General features: G+C 44.6%; 1 protein-coding gene across 1 annotated transcript in view; it reads left to right on the top strand.

Moving 5' to 3' along the window:
* Window positions 1–243: 243 nt before the first annotated feature.
* RSU1 (Ras suppressor protein 1) overlaps window positions 244–11,025 on the top strand; it is a 179,296-nt gene continuing 168,514 nt past the window's right edge. The window contains exons 1-2 of the mRNA XM_045534115.1: window positions 244–388; window positions 594–705. Coding sequence (XP_045390071.1) covers window positions 597–705 — 109 coding nt within the window. The 5' untranslated portion in view covers window positions 244–388; window positions 594–596. The remainder of the gene's footprint in view (window positions 389–593; window positions 706–11,025) is intronic.

The following is an 11,025-nucleotide window of genomic DNA, read 5'->3' as shown; positions in this document are numbered from 1 at the left end:
GCCCACACTAGTGCGCAAGCGCCAAGCTCGGGCCAATCAAAACTTCAAAACTGGGGGAGCCCCCAGAGGACTAGACCAACCACGGCGCGGGGCGGAGTCTAGAAGCCGAATAGCGGGCATGATTGGCCAGCCTCGGGGGCCACATTCTTTGATGGGCGGAGCCTCGCCCTGGAGCCACGTCTAGTAAACTGTGTTCTCCTAATTTGGGAAGAGTCGGGGGCGGGCGGGGCGCGGCCCCAAGTGCGCCTGCGCCAAGCGCCGGGACAGGGCGTTTTCCCCGTTCGGTGCCAGTTTTGCAGCGATCGGGCGTGCGTCTGTCTCCGCCGCGGCGCGTCCCACCGAAGCCTGTCGTTGCACGCCCGCCCCGCGCGCGGTGCTGCCCCTCGCGGTGAGTGCGCGTGGCCCTGCGCTCGGGTCCGCGTCCCCCGGCGGGACCCCCCACTCCCCGGCCCCGCCCTGCACCCTCCCCCCGCTCCCCGAGACCCCCAGTCCAGCTCCGCGACCACCCGGGAGCGGCGACAGAGGGGTCTTTCCTTTATCTCCCTGCACCTGCTGCCCTCGCCCACGTGCTTGGCTGTTGTCGTTCGGTGCAGACCATGTCCAAGTCTCTGAAAAAGTTGGTGGAGGAGAGCCGTGAGAAGAACCAGCCGGAAGTGGACATGAGCGACCGGGGCATCTCCAACATGCTGGATGTCAACGGCCTGTGTAAGTTCCCGGGCGGGACGGGGCCTTCCCGTGGGAGACGAGCGGGAGGGGTTTCTAAGTTTGCCGGCCACGGTGTGAGCGATTATAGTGGGTGACATCCCGCCCCCTGCTTGTCAACACCGCTGGTCGGGAGATTCCCTCACGTAGTTTGCAATCAGAATTTGTCCTGTTCCAACTGGAAAGTGAACCTGAGAGTTCAGAATAAGAATCACACAGACAGGTGTTTGCTGCTGTGCTGATTGATGGCATGTGGATGGATTCTCTATTTACTGAACAGCCACTTTATTTCTTAATGAAGAATCATTTTTGAATCATTCTTCCTTTCTCCAGTCCATGAAAAAATGGCACACGAAAGTCACATAGTGATTAAACATTATTGTGCCCGGAGTATTTTAAACATTTCTTGACTCTACTTTTTTGGGAGTCTTTTTTCTCCTAATTTAATTACCTCCCGCGTGGGCTGTGGTGATGGCCCCCTAACTGGCCATCTTGTCTCCAGTTTCACTGCCCAGTTTAATCACCGGGTTGCTCTCAGTGTTCTTTTCCTGCAAACCCCCAGCCTAGGGTGTTACCCTATATGGAATCGCAAACCCAGATGTCTCCAGCTGAGGGTGGTCATGAGCTCAGTAATTTGTATCCCATTTGAAGGGACCTAACTGCTACACCTACTACTCAAACGCACGTCACATGTAGGAACGTTGGGCCAGTGTTGCCAGATTTATTTATTTATTTTTTTAAAAAGCTAAGATTCTAGATTTTTATATGAAATTTCCTAATTTTTGGATGTTGGCAACTAATTGCACTGTTTGACAAACACTGTATAAGTAAAATAAAGCACTTCTTCAGCCGAATGTGGCTACAGTGCAGACCTTCTCAGCGCTTCTCCAGATTGTCCAGTACTAACAGTAACGTCCTAGGTTCCTTGGTGTGACATACAAGGCCTTTCTGAATCTGACCACAGCCTTACCCCTTCCACGCAGTTGGCGTCTCAGCCATACTGATCCTGCTGCCCTTCCTGAACTACAGCATACTAATGTAGATCCTGATGTCTTTGCAAAATCTTGGTTTCCCTTCTCCCCACTCTTCTTCACCTGAAATCTGTTAAGAGTCAGCTCAGGTGGTGCAACCTATGTGAAGCCTTCTCTGTGTGTACCAAGCTGACCTAGTCACTCCCTCCACTGTGAAGTTGGACGTGCCTTGCTCCGTGATTCCTGTTACACAGGATTGCAATTTTTTTAAATCTAGAAGTCTCTCTTCCCCACTGGGAAAGCGATGCAAAATTCATGTTTGTATTCTTTATATAGTTCCCTGACCACAGTAGGTGCTCAAAAATGTTCGACGAGTGAAGGAAATGAAAGAATGACAGATTAGGCCTGCAAGTGTGTGAGACCTAGTCCAGGATGTGACAACAGAAAAGAAAGGAAATGTCTAGGGGACCCTAAAAGATGATGGATAGCTCATTAGGCATGGAGAGAGCGGAGTCGGGTTTACTGTGAATCCATGGTCTCTGCCTGGGCCGGAGATTGGGGTTGACGCTATTGATACGTCTTGGCACAAGGAAAGGAGATGAAGTGTTGCGGACAATTTGCATTTGGTGACCGTCATGGGGATACCTGCCATCGCACTTAGGTTTGGTCTGTGTTGGTGCCTCGCAGTAGGAATGGATTCCTGGTGTCGGCAAGAGGGTAGATGTCTCCAGTGTTGAATTGGCAGCTGAAGATCTGGTTGTCTTCAAACTCTGCCAAGATCCTGGTCATTCCTGGGGACACTGTTGCTATACAGGAAATAGAGAAAGGGGTGGGAACAGGATGGCCCACACAGCGGTACTCTGGGCCCCACGGCTTTCCACCCTCCGGCACCTTTTTTCCATTGGGCTGAAGAGAGAGGTTGCTTTCAGCAGAGTAGCTTTATACCCTACAGCTTTTGCAATGGAGACTTTATGTAATATTTATAAGTGGGAAGAGTGGCTTAGCTATTTTGGTTCAGTCGCATTATCTCTTTGAAGCCTTGGCTTTTATTAAAGAGAAAAAGATAGCCACTTGCTTCCTGAAAAAGATGTTGCCATTATAACACTGGACGGTGAAATGCACGATCATTCTTAAATTTTCCCAAAGTAGCAGCTGAGGAAGAGCAACAGTATTTCTCGGGAAGTTTGGTGGAAGTGGATTTGGAGATGCCACCTTCTCTGGCTTCTGTAGCGTTGACCCGAGGAGTGGCTGGTCTCTGCTGACTCCCTGACCTTGGGTCTCCTCGGAGTCTAGAAGGTTCCAGGAGGCTCATCAGAATCCCATTCATCCTCTGGGGCTCATTTTATCAGTAGTGCACACGATGCTTAGTATGTACATGTACTAAAGTATTTGACATGGCTACATTAACTGTAGCATAAGAATTCCCATGTTCTTTTACTTATAAGATTTCAACTCTACCCACGAAGTTTTATATTTTAGTATCCGGATGAAACAGGGAATAATTAACAGTTAACTTGCCTGTACAGGGAATGGTTATTTCTTGTGTCTGAAGCTTTCCTATCATTGTCCATATTCTGCTTAATTTCTCATAAGGTTTATAAAGAAGAATTAGGCTTTGAAGATGAGAATGAGGTTCTGCGCTACTTCTAAGCATATGAGATGCCTGTCTTTCTGCTTGGGAGAGTAGTGCCTTGTCAATACAGCCCTTTGCTTCCTCAGAAACAGTAACCTTCAAAAGATGTTTTGAGGAGTTTAAGTACCAAAAAAGCTTTCTGATGGGGAAAACTTCTTAGGCTGGAGACAGGCATCGGGCAGGTTGTACAGTTTGCTGCCAGCCCAGCCAGATTCTATTAATACAAGTGCTCAGATCCTACCCTGAGAGGCAGAGGAACACTGTACATATGAGGGGACCTTGGATTTGTATAGACTGGGTTCAGAGTTGCTCCTTAGTACTGTGCAACCTTAGAGAAGATACTTAACCTCTCTGAGCCCCAAGTTCCTGGACATCAAGTGAAAGTACAAGTGACCACTTCCTAAGACTGGTTCAGTGTTAAATGTAATAATGCGCGTTAAATGATTAATGTCAATATCCAGTTAGAGGCCCATCAGCCCATAACCAGTTCCAACATAGTCTGAACCAAGAATTTAGTTTGGTTAATTAGACTGTGTAAGGCATTTGTGTCATATGTTAGAATTTTTTTATGTGGCTTTTTAGAACCTGGAGTGTTTGGCACTTTTGCCTAGGGTTCTAATTGATTTAGATAGCTATTTATTTGAAATTTGTGTAATTTTCTTTCTTTTCCATTTTACATGGCAGGTAATTTGCACACACATTTTCCTTAAAGTTTCCAAGAGCAATGCTGCTGATTTTATCCTTTTAATTAAAGAGATTGATTTCACCGCACAAACTCTCCCCCAAGCAGCAACTGCTTTCAGATGGATAAAGATGGTTTTGAAGGGGCCTCTAATCAGCTCCCACGGAGGCGTAGGATCTCAGTAGCAGCCAGGAAGACTTTCTTTCATTTATTTGTATCTTTTATGACTTTTTAATCTCTTCAAGTTTATTGCCCTCTGGGTGGTCAAACCTTTTATCAGTTTTTTTTTTCCAGGTCAGACTAAAATATTTTTGAAATCTTTAAAAAGAAAAAGAAATAACCTGCCATCAAGGGAACACTCTTTCTAAAGGACCATGCAAAATGATCAAACACGATCGTGGGTTATCTCAAAGGGCTACTTCAAAAGTCTTGTTAAACCTGGGAGTGGTCCTCCTGTTTGAACATGTGTTATCAGTATAGGCTGTCTTTGGGGGAGCGGGGGAGATAAAAGAGCCGGGAAAAACATGTGATTTTAGCTCTCATCTTTATTAAAATCTTTTATGTTTTCACTCCTCCACTAAAGTCATGTGTACACACCCACGTTTGTGTTTTTAAACATGTCATCTCTTGGCCTGGGACACTTCTTTCCGTTTTCTCTCTCCAGCTAACTCCCTCGCTCCCTTGTCAGTTGACACTTGTTGAAAAAAGGAGGGACTTCTCTGTCCATGTGACTCCATTCTTGTGTCACCTCCTCTGGGAAGCCCCCCCAGTATACTGAATTTTAAGCCGCCATCCCATCCAACCTGGCATAAGTGTCTCTTCTGGGCCCACCGTACCATGAGCCCTGGACTTGGCGTAGTGCTTGTGGAGAATGTATCGCAGGAAGCGTGTTTCTGCTTTTCGTTAAGAAGTCCAGGTAGACAGAGCAGCACGAGAGAAACAGCACCTGCTCGGCCTCCTCCATACAGGCTTCTCCCCAGCCTTCCAGAGGGAAAAGAGTTGACAACTATCAGGAACACGATGGAGATGACGAATGCAATTTTTGATTTTCAGACTGGATAACAACTGAAAATGTTTCATCAAGATGGGAAGTAAACACAAAAGTTGCAACCCCTTTGGCGTAACTGGACCAGTAATGACATTTGACCATTTTTCTATCACTTAACATTTCTTCTCCAGTTGATGGTGGCTGCTTTTTACTTTGTTACTCCCTGTGTAACCAGTTACTTTACTTCTCTGTGCCTCAGGCTGCTCATCTGTAAAATGGGAATAATAAGAGAACCTACCTCGTAGGGTCATTGTGAGTTAATATTTATAAAGTACCACCTCGTACCTATTAGTCTTAATATTCACTGTTATTAGCCCAGTCATGTGTTGTTTAACAACAGGGGTATCGTCTAAGAAATGTGTCACTGGGTGATTTTGTTGTGTGAACATCATGGAATGTATTTATACAAATCTAGATGTGGCGCCTACTACCTACCTAGGCTAAATGGTGTACCTATGGCTTCTAGGGCTGCAAACGTGTATGGCAGGTTACTGTAGCGAATGCTGTGGGCAGTTGTAACACAATGGTAAGTATTTGTGTCCCTAAAAATAGAAAAGTTACAGTGAAAATACAGTACAGCATTATAACCTCATGGGACTGCAGTCATGTATGTGGTCTGTTGTTGGCCGAAACATTGTTACACAGTGTGTAACTGTATTTTATTACACAGTGCGTGACTGTATTTTAGCTAGTGAATATGTAACAAATGCAAGACGGTGTCTCTTTATTTTCTTGGAGATCTTGGTGGTGATACTTCTCAGTGGTCTTTGCCCACTTGTCTCATGGTTTCACAATACACGGGGCCACCCGCTGCCTCCTTCCTCAACCTGAATGAGAATTCCAGAAGGTGGGTGGCTGGGTGGATGCCGCAGGGACAGCAGTGACCACACACCAGCAAGTTGAGAACCATGGACAGCACAGAGGGTGGCCGGGGGACAGCAGGGCATTTCACAGGATTTGAGTTGTGGCTAAGGCTCTGTTGCGAATGACAGACGTGCATTAAAAACTATTGGTTTTTCAACTAATAATTAAAATATGTCATGTAATAACTATTGAATGTATATATTTTTTTCATGATGGGCGCTATATCTAAGCAGAGTCTCTTTGGGCTGTTTCTCTTTATTGAATTTTTAAATTATCCAGTGATTAATATTTGTTAAGACAACTATAAGGTGTTTATTAGATACGAAACCATAACACCCACTGCTCTGCCATTATAATCAGCTGGAATTGGCATGGACAATAATTGAAAACCATACCCTGTAGCCTCTGTTCATAAATTTACAGGAACCTGGTTGAAAGAAAACCCAGTCTAGATATATGAGATCCACTATTACACAGCAGAAGCTAGAGATTATTTCTTTATGCCTCGTAAAGGCCTCTTCTTTGCATAGCAAGTTTGTGCAAGTTAGTTTATTTTTGATTTTTCCAAAGCAAAAAGTGTAAAAATGTACTTTGAGGACCAGTCCGTAGAGCAAGCGTCTGACCAGCAGGGGTCAGTGTTGAGCTTCTGTGCTTTGCTCCAGGGTCCCTGGGGAGGCCAGACACAGCACCGGGTCTCCCCACGGTCCATTTACGCCTCTGCAGTTCTTCCTCCTTCACTCACCGGGCTCTTTCTTCTGGCGGAGAGATGGGCTCCTGTCTGGTATTTCATCTGTGCAGCTCACAGTGGAAGGAACCCCACCTGGTTATGGTCAGCCTGACCAAAGCGTCTTTGAGGTTGGCCCGTTTGGCAGCTGCCTGGCACCGGCGTGGAGAGGCGCTGACCCGCCTGTGTGTTTCCAAAATGGGATTTACAGTGTCCCCGTTGGGCAGATTTCACCCGTGTGTGATGCTTAATAATGTAAAACAGCGTTTTGGATTTGAGGCGTTAGTAAAAAGCCAAACGGCAAATGAGAGAGTAACATTACTCTATTGATTTCCTAGGACTGCCAGGACAAAATGCCACGGAATAGGAGTTTATTTCTCACAGTCCTGGAGGCTGGAAGTCTGAGATCAGGGTGTTGGCAGGGGTGGCTTCTCCCAGTTCCTCTGTCCTTGACTTGCCCTGTCCTCCCGTGGCCTTTCCGCCACATGCCTGGGGTCTTTCTGTTGTCTGATTTCCTCTTCTCTTAAGGACAATGGTCAGATTAAGTTAGAATTCACCCTAATATCCTCATTTTTTCTTAATCATATTTTTAAAGGCTCTGTCTCCAAATACAGAGGTATTGGGGGCCATAGTTGGGTGAGGGGCATAGTTCAGCCCATAACATCTACGTTAGAGTTTCTCAATGATACAAACCCAAGTGCCTACACCGGGGTAAGTGCTTTACACACTCACAACATCTGCCTTTGGTGAGCGGGATAATCAACAGCATATTTTAGGTGACAAAGCTGAAAGCTATCGAGATTCTATAAAGTCCCCGGCATCATGCGGATAGTTGTGGAAACAGAGTTCACACTTCAGTATGTCTGAAACCTGTGCTCTGTAACACTATGATGTTGTTTCCTAGCCCTAAAGGGCCAGGCTTGGATGCCAAGGAGAGATGACCTGCAGGGTCATCTTCCCTTCCCTTCCCTTAAGGGATTCAGTTCGGAATTCTTTAAAACACTGTGCTCGGCAAAGAAAACGTGGCACTGGGCTAGCCCTTCCAGCTGGGAACCTTGGATTTATGGGATTGTTGCTTTAACTATTGAAAGCGAACACAAGAAGCAACTTAATCTCCATCTGATCAATAGTAACTGGACCCTCCTTCTTTCTTTATGGTTCTTGAAAAACTATTAATCTTAACTGAATTTAATGATCAGATGTGAGATCTTTTTATGCTGCATATTCATTTTCCTCTGTTTTCAAACTTAGAGCGTTAGCTTCAAACACTCCATGAAGTATGGAGCTGGAAAAGATTGTGTTGGGGAAATATTGATTCATATATCAAACAAAATAAACCTGACGTACATTAAATGGTAGTTTTAGTTGTAATTTACCTGTATGTTGTAAAGATCCTTTTTATTTCATATATTTCTCTGCATGTCTTTGGATCGTGTGTAGCTTACAATTTTAAGGGTAAACTAGGCCAAATGAAAGGCATTCGTCATTAGACCAGGCAGCTACTTGGAAGGGGCCTTTGGCCTCTCAGTTTTTTAGTACATAGCGCAGGCCAGAGGATTGTAACGTAGTTTGCAACCTTGGTATGTGAGTGGGTTTTGTGAATATTCTTATGTAAGTTGTTTTTGTTTGTTTGCAGCCATATATGTCTAAGTCTTCAGACCATATCAAAAATACCTATTTAGATTATTATATATTTGTGTTCTGCAAGTTGATCACCCTTTGTTAGGAGGATAAAAATAATAGGCAATATAATCAAAATACCATGCCATGTACACAGAGAGTGTATTAATCTAGATTGGATGTTAACCATGGACCAGGCATTCTGCTCGTCTGCTGAGTTCTTTGTGTGGATCATTTCTTTTAAACCTCACAATTTAACTATCATCATCATCTAGTTAATATCTGAGGAAACAGGAACCGATTTAGAGAGCTTAAGTAACTTTTTCGAAGTCGTACAGCTAATAAGTGGTAGAACCAGGATTTGAACCCAAGTAGTCAGACCTCAGGAGCCATGTTCTTAGCTTACGCTGCTTTCTGACAGGCACGTGCGTGTACCCCGTGGGGGAACTTATCCCATAGTTCTTAGATATTCTGTTCCACTTTTTTCCGATTCTTTTTTCTCTTTGCTTTTCAATTCAGGAAGTTTCCATTGATCCATCTTCAAGCTCGCGGATTCTTTCCTTGGCTGTATCCAGTCTACTGAAGTGCCTGTCGCAGTCATTCTTCATTTCTGTTAGAGTGTTCTCATCTCTATCATTTCCTTTTGACTCTTTCTTTGAGTCTTTGTCCCTCTGCTGACATGACCTATCTGCACGTTGCCCACTTCTTCCATTGGGCCTTTTAGCGCATTAATCACACTTATAAGGCCCAGTCAGGTAATTAATTCCAAAGTATCTGCCATATCTCAGTGTTTCTGTTGCTTGATTTCTCTCTTTAGACTGTATTTTTTTTTTTCAATTAGAGTGCCTTCTAATTTTGTTGTTTTGTAAGCTGGGCATGATGCATCGGATGAAAGGAACTGAGGTAAATAGCCTTTTAGTGTGAGTTTTTATTGTAGTTTTGGGTGTCAGAGGGAAAAATTTCCTCTAGTGTCCTTGTTTTTGTCTCTGCCTTGGTCTTTGGGCTTCCCTATGAACTCCTCCTTAAAGACATTCTAAGCATTGGAGTTCGACTGTAATCCCGGGTTGTGATGTAGGAGCCCTTCTGATGAGGTGTGGAAAAAGGGAAAATGTTCTGTAATCCTGTGATTAGATCTCAGTCCTTTAGTGAACCTGTGCCCTTGGCTGTGACCGTCACAGCTGTTTCTCAGCTTTCCCTCCTGCCTCAAGCGAGACGGGAAGGCAAGAGGGGGCTGGCATTGGGTACTCCCCTTCTCCCAAGCTGGCTGGGCTCTGGAAAAATAGTTTCCTCTTTGTCAAGAAGAAGGGAACACTTCGGGCTCATTTCAAAATGGTTACTGTTCTCCTCTCCTTCCATGAAGCACAGGGGGATTTTTCTTTAATCTGATTGTTCACCCAGAGAACCTGGCTGGGCCCCTGGAGGTAAAACTCATCGAGGTGGGAGGGGAGCCCTAGGGCTGGGGTGTTTATCTCTCTAGCTGGTCTCCTGCTCAGTCTCAGCAGTTAGTCGGTTGTCCCTGAAGCTGCTGGTGCCAGGGGCGGTTTCTGCTCCTGAGATGCTGGACGCTGTGACTGTCTGTCCCTGCCTGTCTCTTTGGCTTTTAGTGTGGTGATTTGCCCTTTGTTCTCAAGTCTCTGATGAATCTATGAAGAGTTGTTTATTTCCTCTTTGATTAGCTTTTTTTCTTGTTGCAAAGATGGTGATGTTAGAGCCAGATTCCCTCGGCCCCGGGAACAGAATGACAGAGTCACTGAGGCTGTAAAAGGCAAAGGAGTTTATTGACTAGTTCGAACTAGGGTCCAAGCCCCGAGCACCAACGCAGTGGTCTCTTTCTATGGGCAGGGACCCCGCGCAGCGGGAGTACAGGTCTTTTATATATTTTTTTTTTTTTTAGCTCTCTATCGCAACCAAGCGTTTAAGCAAGCAAGCCTTGTATACAAAAGCGGACTTTGGCTGTTAGCTATAAGTTAGGCAAGCAGGCCTTGTATACAAAAGCGGACTTAGGCTGTTAGCTATAAATTAAGCAAGCAAGCCTTGTATACAAAAGCGGACTTTGGCTATTAGCTATAAATTAAGCAAGCAGGCCTTGTATACAAAAGCGGACTTTGGCTGTTAGCTATAAGTTAGGCAAGCAGGCCTTGTATACAAAAGCGGACTTTGGCTATTAGCTATAAATTAAGCAAGCCATCACAGAATTAACTAAAATGTTGTTTCAGTCCTGTTCTACAGTGACAACTTCTAATCTCTTTTCTGGCCAACCAGAAACCGGATACATGTCTCACATGTTTTTAATTCTTAAAAGGTGGCTCCCTGATTTTGAACACTTGAACTATATCTGACTTTTCAGCATATACAGCCATCTCTTATATTGTCTCCCTCTAAGTGCTCATCTGATCTAGTTCTACAGGTATGTCTGTCTTTTATGTGGTCACTAGTTCTTAGGTCAACATCTCTCTAGTTTTCTTTTGGTTGTTTGAAGCTTGTACTCTGGAATACTCCTCAGAAAGCCATCAAGAGAATAATCTTCCCAGAGTTCTTGCCTATGAATGATACATAAAAGTTTGTGTGCTCTCTCTCTCTCTTTTTTTTTTTTTACATGAAAGTCAATTTTTGCTGGATATAAACACTCACAGTTTCTTTCCTGGAGTGTTGCAAATGTGTTATTGTCTTTCTTCTGGCATAAAGCACTGCTGTCTGAGAGTCTGATAATATAATTTTATTTCCTGTAACTTGATTGGAGTATGTCTGGCTATCAGGTATCAGTCATTGTGGATTATTTCC

The sequence above is a fragment of the Lemur catta genome, chromosome 1, assembly GCF_020740605.2.
Source record: "Lemur catta isolate mLemCat1 chromosome 1, mLemCat1.pri, whole genome shotgun sequence".
Lineage (NCBI taxonomy): Eukaryota > Metazoa > Chordata > Mammalia > Primates > Lemuridae > Lemur > Lemur catta.
Note: the sequence above shows the minus strand (reverse complement) of the source record. Positions and strands in the feature narration are given on the sequence as shown.